Below are 17,530 nucleotides of genomic sequence, written 5' to 3'. Positions count from 1 at the left end.
CGAAATGCGTGCACACGGGCACGCAAATTGAGAAAATGACAGAATGCAAACTAAGATACAACCTAGTATGCACTATGCTACGAAAATGAGATGCCTCGAAGTGCGTGCACACGGGCATGCAAATCGAGAAAATGACAGAATGTGATGTAAATGACATGGAAATGTGACATGGGCTTATACCAACACGAGTGACCCTCAGCCACACTCACATAGGATGCCGGCGGCTGAAAAAAGAGGTGCCTCGAAATGCGTGCACACGGGCACGCAAACCGAGGCGATGGCAGAATGCGATGTAAATGATATGGAAATGTGGTATGGACTTATACCAACATGAGTGAGCCTCAGCCACACTCACATAGGATGCCGGTGGATAAAAATGAAGTGCCTCGAAATGCGTGCACACGGGCACGCAAACCGAGGCGATGGCAGAATGCGATGTAAATGATATGGAAATGTGATATGGGCTTATACCAACATGAGTGAGCCTCAGCCACACTCACATAGGATGCCGGCGGATAAAAATGAAGTGCCTCGAAATGCGTGCACACGGGCACGCAAACCGAGGCGATGGCAGAATGCGATGTAAATGATATGGAAATGATGATGTGATCATTCTAATGGAATTTCAGCACTAAAATATGGGGGAAAAAAGTCCCGAAATGAGGCGAAATGATACCAAATGCATGGAATAGTCCCGAAATGCGAATTTAGGCACCCGAAATGGCCTATAGCTATGCCAAACATGCACAATATGGACATGCAATGCAAAGACAGAAGCTAGACAGTCCCGAAAAAGGCACTTTCACAGTTATAAACATGGCCAAACAGCAAGCATAGGTATGGAAAAAATGGCATGCAAGAATAGGGGCCAAAAGAGGGGTAATGAAGCAAGTGGTATAAGCAAAATCCAAACTGAAAAATTCCCTTCTACAACACTGAAGAGGGACCAAAAATATGAATATTTACAGTATATGGAAGCCCCAAAATCAGTATACAAACATGATAGAAATGTGATGCAAAATGAGGTTCAAAAGTGGCTATAACATGAGGTATGCAAAATATTCACCAAACAGCCAAAGACCATTAATAAAACATGTAGAATGGGCCAAAATAGGACTATTTTCAGAACTGTAAAATGGCCAAAAACAAAAGCATGATAGGCTAACTAAACATGCAAGAATGGGGAATAAAAGAGAGATATAACATGAAGTGGCATATGGAGGTCCCAAACCATGAAAGGAACTAAATTAAATATGAAGAATGGACCAAAATAAGCACTTTTTCAGAACTGTAAAATGGCCAAAAACAAAAGCATGGTAGGCTGCCATTGCATGCAAGAATGGGGAAGAAAAGAGGAGTATAAAGGTAAGTACAACATGGAAGTCCCAAATGGTGTTGAGCCCTTCTTCAATGTTGAAGAGGGGCTCAAAATAAGCCTAATATCAGTTTACAACATGCTCGAAAACAGACTGCTCATGGGCCAAAAATAGCATGCAAGATTATGACATATAAGAGGATCAATGAAGCAAGTGCATCATGGAGGGCTCAAACAGGGTTGAGCCCTTAATCAAAAGTGAAGATGAGCTCAAAAGAGGGCCCCTTTTAGTTAGGGCCGGAGCTTGAAACAAAAAGCATATAAGGCTTACAAATGGATCAAGAAAAAGGGTCAAAGAGGAGAAATGTTACTCACCCTTGAAGACTAAAGCTTTTGTTGCTTCTTGGACCAATTTGTAGCTCCTTTAGCCTTTGAGAAGCCTTCCTTGTTTCTGGAAATGAGGTGGTGGTGGTAGAGCTTGGTGGTGTAGAAGAAATGGTGCTTAGGGACTTAGGAATTTTCAAGGAAATGAGAGGGATAAAGATGGCTTTGTGTATGGAAGCTTCAAGAGCAATTTTTCTAACCCCAACAAATGATATAGCTTTCTTATTATAAGGGCCAAAAAGGGGGTGTAAAGGTGGGGGAAAAGGAGACAAACTTTCCCCCACAAAATATCCCCCGGATAAAGATATTTTCTGGGGGATAAAGCTCCACAGCTGTAAAGTGCACAGTGCAAGGAGCTCGGCCGGCCTGTTACTTTTGCTGCAGGTGGCCGGCCGGCCACACCCCCTAGCCGGCCGGCTAGGGGTCAAAAGGGTCAATCAGATTTAGTGGCCGGCCACCAACTGATGGTGTCCTCCTATCTGTGTACAACACAACCCTGTGGTTAAAAGTCCAAGAAAGTGGGTCCAAGGGGTTCAACATTAGCTTGGAAAAGAGGGGTTCAAAAGGGTCAGGTGGAATTACTGGCCGACCACCAACGTTTAGGGTCCTCCCATGTGTGTACATCACAAATATGTGGTTCAAAGTTCAAGAATGTGGGTCTAAGGGGTTCAACATTAGCCCGGAAGAAGGGGGTCAAAAGGGTCAAGTAACATTAATGGCCGGCCACCAACTTTTAGGGTCCTCCCATGTGTGTACATCACAAATATGTGGTTCAAAGTTCGAGAAAATGGGCCCAAGGTGTTCAACATTAGCCCGGAAGTGTGAAAAACGGGCGCCGGAGGGCGTCGGAGGATGTATAACTGGTTGCTGCAACAATTACTGACCTCCCACCCTTCAGTGACCTCCCTAGTGATAAAACAGAGGTACCTGCCAAAAATGAACGAAAACCGTTGCAAAACGAATGCTCGGGGACCAAAACGCGCAGTTCGAGGTCCCAAAAATGGGCTGTTAAGCACCGAAAGTGGCATTCGGCCACGAAGTGGGTTTCTCAGACCCCAGTGTCCCTCAAAAGGGAGCAAATAGGAAGTATGCCAAAAACCGGAGCAATAGGAGATGGTTAAGCGGTCCCGAACCGAGGCACAAGGCCAACGGTCCTGAAAAATCGGAAACCGGACTCCGAAGTGGGCAAAATGGCCTACGGCCACGAAATGTAGCCTGCGGACATTGAGAGATGGTCTACTGGACCTCTCCCTCCCCTCAGGAAAAGAAACAGAGAAAACCGAGTCTGGTTCGCAAACCGAGACAAGGCACAGAAGAGGGTTCGGAAGTCCGGAGGCAGGGCTCACGGCCGCAACTCTGAAACTTCTGAACGAGCACATTATGCAACATCACCAAGCGCTCAATCAGTGACATCTGAGTCTTAAGGTCGGTCAAAAATGGGGTGTCTACACTTATTAGTCATAATCAGTTCAGTTTAACGGTAATCAATGGTTATTCGGTAAACAGTGACGAGGGTTATTACACCTCACCATATGGCTCACATCACTTGACCCTCCTGTATGTTCTCACCAGCACTTAACCCTCAAGAACAACACTCAATCCTCAAGAAATTACTCTCTACTCAAATTTATAATGGTAGCTAGAAGACCAGTAAGCACCTAGTTGTTACTACTCCTGCAGAGCTGCTCTGCTGCTGTTGCAAAGCAGTTTTTACTGCTGCTGTAAGTTGCCCTTGCTGCCAGTTGCTGCCTCTTTTGGGAGGCAAACAACCTAAGTGAGTTAGGCAGCCCACTTTGAGCCTTGGGGCATTTCCTAGCTGTGTTTAAAGCCTGCACCTTTCCTCTTGCATATGTAACATTCAATATAAATGATAGTATTGAATAATGAATGCGTAGATTGTTTAGACCTTGTGGAATTATTATTTGTTTTATTTTTTGACTTTGCAATTATTCATAGATCAGATAAAGGTTATGTGGCCCCGTATAAACATTCATGTTCTATAGTTGTTAAAAATAAGATTCAAATCCCCAAATGCAACCAATTGAGAGTTTCCACTCTCTCTCACATCTTAAATCCAACAAATTTATTATCTTTCTTTTATTTTTAAGTTTTTCAATTTGTCTTGAAAGCATCCTTAAAATAAGGCTTTGTTCTCACACACCCCTCCCCCTCCTAGCTAAACTACAGAGAACAGACCTTTGCTGGTATCACTTGCATAGTGTATGACATTTGACCATAAAACAAGACCACAATTTGTTTGAATATATTATAAAAGAATAACTTAATCTCAAAATTAAGGCCAAGTTTGGCATAAGCTAAATAATACAAAAAGTCAAAAAGTCACTATCCTATTTAAGTCACATCATCTTATTTAAATCATATCACCTCTCTAACACATCACATCAAATCCAACCCAAACTCAACCCATATAAGCTAATAAGTCAAAAAGTACACTGTTTTAGAACATCCCAAACCAACTCTTGCTCATTCATTGTTTCCATGTACTTCAAAATGCATGATACTAGTTCCCATAGTAATCAATACACTACTGCATTTTCAAATGATTGAAAAGTAATATATTTTACCAATAAGGCAAACTGAAAGCATTTATGAAAGTGTTAAGCAGACAGTCTCATGGAGACACATAGAGGTCCATGCAATTGAGTCCTCGCTATGCCACGAGTCTACTCTAAATCCTTCTAACACCTGGAAATGATAAACAACTAAGTCAGCTTATAGCTCAGTGAGTAGCAACATGGATAGTAAATACAATTTTGAAAACATGGTTCAATTCCAAAATAAGATATATATCACAGAAATTAGATTGTCATACAGTTTTGATAAAGATAATCTGTTTCAAAAAGAAGGTTCCACAGTTCAACAGTTAAAATACTCATGTCTCTCAAGAACATGATAAATGGCATTTTTCACTTAAAACAGATTACAACATGAGCACCAATAATTTTCTGGGTGCTAAGAATAACTAGTAACATGCCATACAGTTCTCAAGGCAATAAGTCTGTTGGATCCAATATCGAACCAAGAGTCATCCTCGGGGTGGCAACCTGGGTCTTTTTTCTAAGACGATCCGATTGAAGGTCACCTAGCCCAGCCTACGTCTTTTCCTTACAATCGTTGAGCACTAGAGTCATCACAACCTAACTTGGATCTGCTCCCTAGTGGCCAGAGTCACCACACACAGTGGAATAATTTCCCTGGACTAAAATATACAGATGGTCCCAATAATCAATACACTTCGGTTTTGCAAAACATGGCAGTTCACTATTATAAACATGAGACCATAACAAATAGTTTATGGTATGCCAAGTTTACACATGTTTTAGAAAATAATTTGATTCCATGGATAATATAATAATTTATCAAATTAGTTTAGTCCTGAAACAACAATTAAATTTTCCAACAGTTCAGGGTAAGGGAAAATTTATAAAAATATGTAGCATGAAACTACTCACTTGAAAACGGAATAATGTTATCCTCGAATGGAGTATAAAGTTCAACTAGTGCCCTGAATAAAGTATTAAAACTACACGTCACTACTAATTTAACATACTAAAAGGAATAATAAATTAAGTAACCCCAAACTAAAGCACACTAATACGGCTCAACCCAACTCACTGTTACTCTTAAATATTACCTAAGTTCATGTTCTTCGAGGTCTAAAATTACCCAAGATATGGGTTCAGATCGAAACTTAATTAAAAGTAACCTTAAGTTAAAATAGAATTTTAAACAAGTTTTCCCATATTCACTAACTTTGAAAATTAAAAACCCACTCCACGCTATTAGAAAAATTCCAAAATCCTCCAAATATGAACTAATATATCCTAAGTTTCAAATCCATTGGTTTTACTTGGTTTGCTTATCAAAATAATTATTCACAGTTAATTATACCCGAACAGATTATTTTCTGCAGCACTTTAAAGAATTTAATGGTTCTCTTAGTATACAAGAGCAATCAATGCAAGTCCAAAAATTTCAGAAACTAGACTCGTAACCGGTTCTAATGATCCTAATTTGATAATTTTTGGATTTATACCCAAAGAGGACGACACTTTCAAAGTTACTGTTTTAAACCAGTTTTCTGGACAGATTTGAACTCATCAGTTTATATGGATTTTGACTCCCAAAAATTATAATAAAATTCTGGTATACAATTCAATATGTAATTAATCAACCGTAAAAATTTCAGATCAAAATTCATCCGTTTGATATGGTTTTTTGATTTTTAAAGCTTGTGATTCTGTGCAGAATTTTTGAACTAAGAATTACACCAATTCTTTATACATGAATTTAACTCCTCAGATTTCTTAACAGTATATATATATATATATATAGACGCAAAATACATACACCTACAACCTCTCCATCCATGAATTAAATAACAATAGAATAAGGATAAAGAACAAAGAAAGAAGAGAAGAAAACCTAAGAGGCCATAGGGCACAACACACACACAGAGCTCTCCTTCTTGGCTACAAAAATAATCTTGATGATTGAATAACCCCTCACTTACCTTCATAACCCACGGCTGCTAGGGCTGCTAGTGTTATGGAAAACAATTATAACAAGAGTTAGGGTTTTTGTTATCCTTATATACATAACTACCAATCCACTTAGTATTATCATCTAACATTATTATTATTATTATTTATTTTAATAGTAAATCTTGCCTCTAAATTAGAGATTTCCACCATAAATTTATTTTAGGTTTAAAAATTAATTAAAAGACCCTCCAATAATATTTCATTTGCACTTTAGGATTTACCATCAAGATATTTGAGATTGTAAAATTATTATTATTTAATTATTTACTCTATTTTTATATTCGGGTTCTCACAATATTGGAGATGGCTATTACACCAAATATATCGTTTGTTTATTTACCATCAATTTGTCTAATGGTTACAATTTTCTTTTGGTTGCATTATCTTCAACTTAGAGATTTGCAAATTTGAGATGTGTGCAACCTTCGATGTTTCTGCTGTCGATTCTTCTAAATCTGTATTTTTTTTTGCTATCGATTTCCAAATCTGAATCTGTGTGTGTGTGTGTGTGAAAGTGTTTTTTTTTTCTGTTTTTGTCCTCCATTTGTTGTTTCATGACTAGCTTTGGGTCTTTATTTATTTCACTGTTTGATCATTGATCTCTATATATTTGGTGTAAACTGTAAATGTGCCTTTCGTAGAATCCTTGTATACTATTGATTGGTCTTGTGGTGATATATGCAACTTGGATTTAGAGAAAGTTTGACAGCTTCATTTGATAACCAATTGGGGGAATGCTTCCATATTTATGCTCTTGTATTCGAGGTTTGCTTCCATATTTTTCACTTCCATATTTATGCAATTAGTTGTTTAAATAGTGGCAACTAATAATGCTGGAATGGTAAGAATTGTCTCAATGGCGTTGAGTTTTTGTTTTCTTTTTGCCCCCTTGGTGCGAAGTAATATGTTTGTTTAACTTTTGGCCAAAATTTAAAGGTATTTATTTAATTTTTCAGTTTTCTAACCCATTGCTAGATATCGACCGGCCCCAACTTTTCTAAAGTGCCATATTACTTATTATAAGGTATTCCGACGTTGTTTTGACGATAATAAATTACACACTTTGCCTCAAAACAAACACAACAAAAACCAACCCCTTCTCTATCTCTCTAATCGATATTTTGGATTGTGGCATTTGCTCTTTTGTCTACATGACCACTTGAAAGCATTTGAATTGATCTTGGTTTCAGTCGGAATACCCTGGCACAACACAATGCACAAACTGGATGTTTCATTTTGTTTCTTCCGCTTGATCTAATTTCTTTTATGGTTGCATATAAAAATACAAGAAACTAATTGATTTTCTATGGCTGAGGATAAAAGAAAGGCATTTGTAGTTATAAACTCTAGCTAATTGTTTTTATTGGATAACGTGATGCAGAATATAAGAAGTTAGAGGAAGAGTAAGTTCAAAGATGTGATATTTGGAAATTGGAGTGATTTCAAAGAGAAATCCATAGGAATCATACATAATCATGTTTCTAATATTATTATAGTTCTATTTTATTATTATTTTAATGTTTTCTAGGATTTTTAGGCAGGGGGTATTTGGGTAATTTTATATTTACTAACATAGGTTGTATGGGCCGCCTAGTGGGTCAAATTTAATTAGTCTTTGTTTTTGTTTCTTATTTGGTCTTAAATTAGTTTTAGAAATTAAAGATATGCTAATAGTTTCCTTTTTTTGGTTATAGTTAGTTTAGGAAGTCTCCTTATTCTAGAGTTGATATTTTATAAAAAGCTGAGAGCTTTGAAACTTCTTTATGGACTATGTGATGCAATCAAACCCTAGATGTGATGCCTACGGAATCTAGATGTGATGAATAGATCTATCTTCGTCTCTTCTTTTTTCTTCTTTTCTGTTACAATTTACTATTCTCGGATTACTATTCACAGCCCTCTAAAAGTGCACTTTTCAACCTCAACCTTATCCAATCACCCCCAAATCAACCATAATCCCTTCCCATATCTATTAGCCTTCAATTTAACCCTTAAAATCCTAAATTATTCATTGTTTAGGCCATCAAATAACCTCTATTTTGAAAATTCAGCTTTGTCCCTATTTGTCCTACATCAAAATGACAAGTAAGTTTCAGTTATTTGATTCAATAAACATTCATTGTTATTTCACTGGCAACAATATGGTATTGTTTCTTGTTTCTTTATGTAATTATAATATATAAACTTTTCATTCTCATTATCATACTGTTGATGCCTATGGTATACTTTTTTGTTAAAAAATTCATAAAAAATTTCTTCTATAGAGAACTTTTACATGTTTCCTTGACCAAATGAGGGGCCACAAGGTTCTATTATGGTGAATATGGTGGTGTTTCAAACAAACTTGTTTTTCTCTACTTTTGAATTGTTGAACTCACATGATATGTTTGATGTGCTCTGTCATAATTGACCATATGATTAAATTTGAAGCAAGCAAGGATTGGCCTATGAAATTTAGGAATTGAAATTTGATCATTATGTTTGTTGATAATAACTAAATGTCAATTGATGAAACTTACCTCAAATATCTTATTATACAAGTTCATTTATAAAATATTTTTGGTATTTATAATAGGCTAGTTTGTGTTGTGACAATGCATTGAGGAAGTGGCATTTGGAATTTATAATTGTTTCCTGTTTGGTAAGTATGATTTCTCCATGTTTCTCTTTGTTAGGTTTTTGTAATTGGCAATCCCGTTTGACAAACCTCCTATCAATTGTAACTTTATTCACTTTTTTGTTTCAGTGAGGATGTGAGTGTTTAGATGTGAATCCAACCCGAATTGTGCCTATGCAGAGAAGTTTTTGATCTTGAACCTTTCATGTTTACCACTTCATTGACTATGTACAGGTATTGAGCTGTTTGATCGCTTGAGCAGTCATTTGTGTGCTCGAGCGGTGAATAGTAGCATCTAGTATCTCTGCTAGCAAATTGAACTTCTAGGAAGCAAGTTTTACAGCTCGAGCGGTGAATGTTGCACTCAAGCGGTTGGCCTATATGCTTTTCATCGCCTTTACTCATACCACTCGAGTGGTGAAGTGTGCGCTGGAGCTGTCTTCCTGAATCTACTTATTATAAAGTGCGCCATTTGCTATTTTTAGGGTTAAAGCTGTCCAAATTCTAGGAGAGCAGCGCTACCAAGGTTTTCTATATTGGAAGGTATTTTTGTAAGTGTTATTGGAAGGTATTTTTGTAAGTGTTTCTTTGATGATTTGAGAGTGATTGGTAGATCTACGAGTTTCATATTGGTTTCATCAAGTGGTTTATCTTTAATCTTTTATTCCCAAAAGAGAGAGGTGTTCTTAAATGGATTCCAAGGAACTTGGGCCTGAAGCTTTGGTGGATTCTGGAATGGCTCATCATCGTGGATTCGACATCAATGTTGTGGATTCAACGATGGGTAAGACAATTCCAAGGAGAAGAAGGTGGTGGAAGAGGCACATCGGGGTCAGTTCAATTTGGGCATGGATTCGCTCAGTAATTGAGGGTACACATGTGTAATTCTATTTTATCTTCTTAACAGATTGCTTAATAGCTTTGGCTTGTGCTTTTTTTTTTTATCACAATTGAAGGCGCTTCAATTGTGGTTTTTTCAAAGTTAAATCGTTGTGCGATTTGTTATTGATTGTTTGATTGGGATTGGAATTCACTGCTTAAATTGAAACATAATCACGAATCAATATCTCTAGGGCTTTTAGATTTTTCACTCTTTAAGTAATATCTTCTTACCAAAATGCATATTTGGTATGAACTTTTTAGAAGATTGTATAATTTTAAGCATCTTTTATCTAGTGAATTTATAGTGATCTCGGTTTTCCCTCCATTGGTTGTTGTATTCCGGACTCGGTTCCGTAGATGTTTGTTGTTGTATATGTTTCATTTCCACTCCTTAATTCTTTGTATATGAGTTTTAGGATGTGTTGGGCAGGTTTGTAACAGGTTGGTTGGGATTAGAAACAAAGTATTGCTGCCCAGTTTTTGGTGTCATCGCTCGAGCGAGGCTTTTGTCACTTGAGCGAGCTTTGTGTTTTAGTCACTTCGCTCGAGCCAGGTTTCCTTCGCTCGAGCGTCCATCTACATCTAGTTTTGGACCTGAAGGTTGTGTTTCATGGCTCGGGCGAGCTTTCCTTCGCTCGAGCGAGCGAGGACTATGTTTTGGGATTCTTCGCTCGAGTGACCTTTTCTTTGCTCGAGTGTGCTTTTGGGTTGCAGACCTGAAGCTTCATGTTGTTGGCTCGAGCGAGGCTTTCTGCACTTGAGCGAGGTTTCTTTGCGTCTAGTCGCTTGAGCGACCACTCCTTCGCTGAGCGAGCATCAAATATACCAATTCGCAGCAACAGCTTCTTCTTCACTTTCCTTCTTCTCTTTTACTCAAACCCAAGATCGGCTGCTCCCTCTCTCTCTACGTAGCTTCTCTCTTGAAATACTCCATGTTCTTGGAGCCTTCTACCCTAGTTCATTTGTATAAAGTGTAGAGCTTGGTGTGGGCTACGTTTTGATCCGAAAATATTCGGATTTGGAGCATCTTGAGTTCCGTCATCTTCTCCTTTGAGTCTCTCCATTTGAGGTAGGGATACCCTACTCCTTCTTATGGGTTTTGACATAAATTTTAGTCATTTTGATTAATTGGTGAATTATGGTAATTTTGGAATAAAAGTGGGGTTTGTGTTGAAATTATAAAAAGGGGGATTTTGTGTTTTAAAGCTCCATGTGCATATAAGGCCTTGAGAATGGGGGTTTGTGAGTCGAATTGATGGAATTTGGTCTTAGGATCAATATTTGAAAAATGGGAAAAAATGCCCTAGTTACATTGAATAATTAATTTGAGAAAGGGTGAAATTGATTTGGAAATCATGAAATTGGGAAATTATGGGATTGAATGGTATAGTTGGATTAGTTAATCACTCACCTATGAAAATGTTGATATTTTATCTGTTTGATAAATTTATTATCTGTTTAAGGATAACTGCTTGGGCTATCGGTGGAGGATAGTCTTGATTGTTGTAGACACTGTATGTTGATTAGGAAAAACTAAAACTAATCATCTGCAATATGTCATTGAATATGACGGTTGGAGTAATACACCGAATATGTGTGTTGATTGATCATTGTATATGATAAGTGTTTAAATACATTGTATATGTATATTGTTTAGGAGGAGATAGGGGATGTACTCTATGGTTTGAGAGGAGATAGGGGATACACTCTCAAACTTGTTTGGGAGGAGATAGGGGATAGACTCCATTGATAACTAAGTTGGCCGGAGTGTCCAGGGTGAAAGTCCCGAAATCTTATTATGTTTACATAACGTAGATGAATTGAAGTATTTAAAAGCTTTAATATGAGTTGTAGTCTCATCATAAACTGTTGGGGGTAAACAGGGAACCATATCTATGAATTGGTTTGGATAATGAAATGGAAAAAGATTGAAATATAATTGTGAATATGGATTTGTTATGAAAGAGATGTATGTTGGTTTGCATGAGTTAAACATTTATCAAATGCTAATGTTTTAGTTATTTCTCATATGTGGTTTAGTATATCTCTAATGGGCTTTGGCTCACCCTTTATGGGACATCATTTTCAAGTACAGATGGTATGCCACCTCCAAGGACGTAGTTTGAGAGGCTTAGAGGCTGAGTGACTCTTTTGTTGTTTCCTTTTTGTATTACATGTAAATCAAGCCAAGGGCTTATTTTGTATAAAGAGTTAGAACTCTTCTTTTGTTGTATCCAAGTGTTGACTTGGAAATTTGTAAGCCCGTAGGGCATTTACTTTTGATGTCAACATGTAATACTTTTGTACTTAATACTCTGATAAATGGAAATATGCTTTATTCTCTTATGTCTATGTCTGTCGAGAATGTAGGTTTATATGTATTATTTTGAGGGCGTTACAGAATTGGTGACTTGCTGTTTGACTTTCTTGTTTGCTATGTGTTGATGTCATGGATGTTTGACACAATCTTTGTTAATATTTTCTGCAAAACTGTTAGCAAATGCTTTAGTGATAATATTGAAATTTTCCTTTCTTGCATTATTTGTTTTGTCACAAGTTTTCTTTTCTGTTATAGTTGATACCTACTTATACTAGAACTTGTGTTGGAGGACCTGATGGGGGCTATCAATTATTTATGGCTTCTTGGCACATATCAATGTTAGGCGGTCCTCAAGAATCAAATATTACTGGATATAGATGTCATCCCTCTGCTAGAGCTCATTATGGTGAGCTAATTCTGTGTATGGCTCTACTACTTTGAGTAGTGGTTAACTAGTAGGTTGATTTTGCTTTGATTATTGTCTATTTGAAAACTAAGAAGAAAGCTAACTGTAGTCTACAACAATGGATTGTGTGGTTTCAAGACAGTATTTGGTTTTGTAGGAATAATGGTTGCCCTATGATTTTTTTTTTCTTTTTCAAATGATCAATTTTTTTTTCTTTTCTTTTTTTTTTTTTTTTGGTTTTTTGGTGAGAATTTTCAAATGATTTTTTGATTTGGTGGAATACTAGAATTTTCTTTTTAAACCGATAGGCTAAAATTGGTATGATAAGGGGTTTGGAAGTTCCAAAAAAAAAAAATGTGGTGTTTCTTGAAAGTGCCACTAAATGTTGGATATGACATCATTAGTTAAGAGAGACGGAAAGAAGGTGATAGACGTTAGGATATTAGGATATAGCAACATTTTTCATAATCGTCGTCCTAAGACATTATTGATGTTTTTGAAACGTTGTAAGCCTAAAACAGCAGCTGCATTTGCGATGCAAATCAGAAATGTCACTTTTTCTTATGGTAGTGTTTTTCAAACCTAAGGCGGCATTTTTGAAATGCCACTAAGAGTGTGATTTCCTTCCGTGATACCACGGTTATACTATCTCTTTAGCAAAACCAAATTGTTGAAGTTTTCATTCTCTTCGAGAATTAACAAAATGTTTCAACTGTTTGAGGTCATCAAACCATCCTGTCTGACCATCCCAAAAATTGTTTTAAGTCTTTCCTTTGAAATATAGAGAGTTTCAGTGAGTACTTTCTAATAATATAAATGGGAGTCTATGCCATATAATAGGAACAACACAAGACAGAACCTGCCTGTACTAAAAAACTTAGCTAACCATACACTATATTTGTTCAATTAAAGAACTCTCTTACTTAGACAACACACAAATTGAATGACCATACATTATTTTTTAGTGAACAACGTACACAACAGAACCACTATAACAGAGCAACAAAAGCAAGCCTAACTAGTAAAAGAAACTTGAGATAGACATAGAGGCACATCAACTTCAACAACTCCTTCAAGCATCTGGGTGATCTTCCTCATTGTAAGCCTCAGAGATGGATCTTCTTGAATACACCAAATGGCAATCATCAGAAATCTCTCCACCCTCTTCCAGTCATTTAACGCTTCCATATTGTTTTCAACCAAAGTATCCAATCTTCCTTCCTGAAAGCAGTCATAAGCCCAATAAGTCAGAATTACTTTCTCTTCTTCACCAACCTCCAAATCGCTGACACTTTTTTGACAAGAAATGATCTCCAGTGGCAACACACCATAGCTATTGACATCAACCTTTGCACTGATTGGATTTCTGTTGAACCACTCCACAACAACATATCCTCTTGTCCCTATAATGGTAGCAGGATTGGTCTTACTCTGATTCAACTTCAGAAGTTTAGCCAACCCAAAGTCAGAAATCCGAGCATTGTAATAATCATCCAAAAGTATGTTCTGAGGCTTTATATCACAATGGATAATCTGGGAACTACATTCTTCATGTAGGTACACAAGTCCTCTGGCAATCCCCAATGCAATTTGGGTCCTTTGGTTCTAACTTGGCTTCTTTTCCCCAAAGACAAAGCTTACTAAAGTCCCATTGCTCATGAACTTGTACACTAACATCCGATGTTGTCCTTCGTCACAAAATCCGAGCAGTTGAACCAGATTCTTGTGATGTGTCTACCCAATTACATTTACTTCAGTTTTGAATTCCTTCTCTTTCTGTTGAACCACCCTATCTAGTTTCTTCACTGCAACAACTCTAGAACCCATTTGTATCGCCCCTTTGTAAACAATACCAAAAGCTTCGCTTCCCAGTTCTTCCTTGATACCATTTGTAACTTCTACAAGCTCTTCGTAAGTAAAACAACGAAGATTACTCTCCACAGCACTGTGATTGTCATGATGACTTTTTATGCTTTTCCTGTGGTGGATGAGGAAAAAGCCCAAGCAAACAGCACCAATCAATACAAAATTGATGAACACAGAGCTACCCAATAAAACCGATCCAACGAGAATTAAAGTCCTCTGGTTCTTCTTTGTTTCTGGAACCGGAGGAGAAGTAAGAGTTCGAGGATCGCTTTTCCTATACTTCAGGAAAGCATGGCAATTAACAATTGTGGGAGCCGAATAATTGGAATAGTCAGAAGCATACTCTAGAAGACATATATTACATGGCTCTACTTTGCACGATAAGGATGCCGAATATAATAGATGGGCCGTACAGATACTGAACCATGGACCCGAGTAAATAAGAGGATGATGAGCGACAAGTGGGCCTGGCCACGAGGCCCAGGAAACAAGTATAAATAAAGGAACAACAGACTAAGAAAGGTATGTGAGAATTGTAGTGCTTAACTTAGAATATAAGTATTCCTGAGTGTGGTTACTGACTTGTCCGTCGGAGTGCTATTTCCGGCACCCCCGCCGGAGTGTATATTCCTTTTTAGGTGACCGAAAGAGGATCTCGAGCGTTCCCCAAGATCAGAAGAGTATTTTCAAACCACTTTTCCACAATTGACTCCGTCTGTGGGAATATTCAAGCACATCCATGGTGAGTGTGACGGAAGATCCTCCGACAGTCACTGTCGACCCTATACCGCAAGAGGAAACCACTCCAACAAACTTGCTTGGAACAGAGACTATCGCCGCAAGACGTGCCTTGAATTTCGGTTCACCATCGACTTCGGAGCACGAGACAATGCAGGTGATCATGGAACAAGCAAAGCAAAATGAACAGAGGTTAGAAAACATGAAGATTTGGCCTTGGAAATGGCGAAGTCCAAGCAAGTTATGCGCCCAAATCCAGAATGACCTCCGAAGGCAAGTGGTCGACAACCTCGAGCACGACAAGACACTGATAGCGACTTCGACTCATTCTCCCCAAAGCCCAAGAAGAAGGGACGACACGAAACCACCACTTCTTCCGAAGAAAGTCCCCGTGCAATGCACAAGCGAAGAAGGAACGGTTCGGACGAAGACCAACACAATCCCTTCGTACGACGGATTGCAAAGGCTGCGCTACCCAAGAAGTTCAAAGCACCGTTGTTCACCTTGTACGACGGCAAATCCGACCCCACCGGCTACATCCGCCACTACAAGTAGGCCATGACATTGCATACAGACGACAAGGCCCTTATGTGTCGAATATTTCCCAACAGTTTGGGACCATTGGCAGTCAGGTGGTATTATAAACTGGAGCCAGCTTCGATCAAAACCTTCCACCAACTACAAAAATCCTTCAGGGCCAGATTCATCACCAACGAAGTCCAGCCGAAGCAAGCCAACTCTCTCTGGGCAATGCAAATCCTGCCAGGAGAAACACTAAGAGCATATTTGGCGCGATATTGGGAATGCTTTAATCTTGTTGACGATGCTTGTAACGACTCCATGGCCATCACCGCCTTCAAAATGGGATTACACCCAGATAGTGCCCTCCGCAGTTCCTTGACTAGAAGACCCCCCAAAACAGTCTGGGGATTGATGAAGAAAGTAGAGGAATACTGGAAAGTGGAAGATGACATCTTGCGGGTTAAAGCCGGACACGTGGCCAACAAAACGGCCCTTCCCAAAATTGCTTAGCCAATAAGTTTCGCACCACCTTAGAGCCCTGAACCACGACAGTGGGCTAAACGAGACAGGAGACAGGACTCTCACCGATCCAGCGATCAATGCTCACACCAGGCAAATGAGCAACTGCAGGTCAATAGTAGGCGCACAAAGAGCACCGACAAGAAATATACGGAACTATCAGAGCCAATCAGCTCGATTTTGACCAAAATCTAACATCTTTCGTTCTTCAAATGGCCGTCCAAGATGGTGGGACCTCCTGACATGAGAAGGCGGGACAGGCGTTGTGAATATCACAAAGATCATGGTCATGATACAAATAGTTGCTATGTCTTGAAAGACCACCTCGAGGAATTGGTGCAAGATGGTCGGCTCCAGCAACACGTCCGGAAGAGCACAATCAAAACTGTTGCCCTTCGGTATGAGTCACCTCCCCTCGGCGTTATACATATGATATACAGCCTTCCAACGCCATGTACCATACACTCAATTCGTTTAGGCCCCCAGAAGCAACGCACACAAGCGAAACAGCCCCACGAAGCTCTGAGTATCATTTTCGACGATTCTGATCTTATCGACATAATGCTCCCCCATATTAATCCATTGGTCATTGAACTACACGTGAATCGATTTACCGTCGAACGCGTCCTCATAGACCAGGGAAACACTTCAGAGCTCATGTACCACGAGAACTTCCTCAAACTCGGCTTCAATGAATCAAACCTGTCTCTGGCTCCTCATCCATGAGCATGCCAAAAGTGCAATGTGACTCAAGCATGTACACAAAACTAAGGTAACAAACATGTCAAATGCAACACAACCTAAGCATGCAATTCAAACTAATGTAACATGAACGTGCCAAGTATACAACAATGTTATGTGATGCAACTAGCTAAGCATCATGCAATATACCGAGCACGCAAACATGATGCAATACAAGCATGCAAATATCATGAATGCAAACATGCCCAAATGGACTTAAACCAAAAGGCACCAACATACGAAACAAATATGTACACATATTGGTCTAAACACTATGCAACAATGCACAATCCTCAAACATGAGCAAAATGGGACAAACATGAGTGCATGACAATGCAATGAACTATGGAATCATGTGAAGAATGATGCCAAATCATAAACATAAGTGAAGCATGGCATGCCAATGGACTCAATGCTCAAAGCTAGCCAAAGGGCTTACACCATGGCCATATCAACCAAGCCCTAAAGGGCCAAGATGACCCAAAACAGTCCCAAGGCAGACCAAAACAAGGCTAGAACTTGTATGGGATGAGGCCAAAACATGCTATAAAGGCGAGCACGAAACAAGACGCATACAAGGCCCAAAAGGGCAAATGCACTACACCTACTACAACCAATCATGGCATGAATTAGGCCAATAAAATCAGAGTTATAA

At 38.6% G+C, this 17,530-nt stretch overlaps 2 protein-coding genes across 2 annotated transcripts; one reads left to right on the top strand and one right to left on the bottom strand.

Annotated features, from left to right (window-relative positions):
• Positions 1-13,503: 13,503 nt before the first annotated feature.
• On the bottom strand, positions 13,504-14,782 carry LOC145806772 (G-type lectin S-receptor-like serine/threonine-protein kinase LECRK3). Its single transcript, XM_082904584.1, has 3 exons — positions 14,718-14,782; positions 14,236-14,629; positions 13,504-14,001 (listed from the first exon to the last, which is right to left on the bottom strand). The coding sequence occupies exons 1-3, from the start codon at positions 14,780-14,782 to the stop codon at positions 13,504-13,506; spliced, it is 957 nt and encodes a 318-aa protein (XP_082760710.1).
• A 1,577-nt stretch (positions 14,783-16,359) lies between these two features.
• Positions 16,360-16,860, top strand: LOC145806771 (uncharacterized). Its single transcript, XM_082904583.1, has one exon. It carries the CDS (start codon positions 16,360-16,362, stop codon positions 16,858-16,860), a length of 501 nt encoding a protein of 166 aa, XP_082760709.1.
• Positions 16,861-17,530: the final 670 nt, after the last annotated feature.

The sequence above is a fragment of the Camellia sinensis genome, chromosome 14, assembly GCF_055761805.1.
Source record: "Camellia sinensis isolate YWXY chromosome 14, ASM5576180v1, whole genome shotgun sequence".
Lineage (NCBI taxonomy): Eukaryota > Viridiplantae > Streptophyta > Magnoliopsida > Ericales > Theaceae > Camellia > Camellia sinensis.
This window is presented reverse-complemented; position numbering and strand designations above follow the sequence as displayed.

Bases quoted from the DNA above. Each gene is read 5' to 3' on its own strand.
- LOC145806772 (XM_082904584.1), bottom strand. From the start codon at position 14,782: ATGGTTCAGTATCTGTACGGCCCATCTATTATATTCGGCATCCTTATC. The intron at 14,630-14,717 runs GTAATATATGTC...CCTGAAGTATAG, and splicing joins ATCGTGCAAAGTAGAGCCAT to GAAAAGCGATCCTCGAACTC. The intron at 14,002-14,235 runs GTAATTGGGTAG...TGTGATATAAAG, and splicing joins AATTCAAAACTGAAGTAAAT to CCTCAGAACATACTTTTGGA.
- LOC145806771 (XM_082904583.1), top strand. From the start codon at position 16,360: ATGGTGGGACCTCCTGACATGAGAAGGCGGGACAGGCGTTGTGAATAT.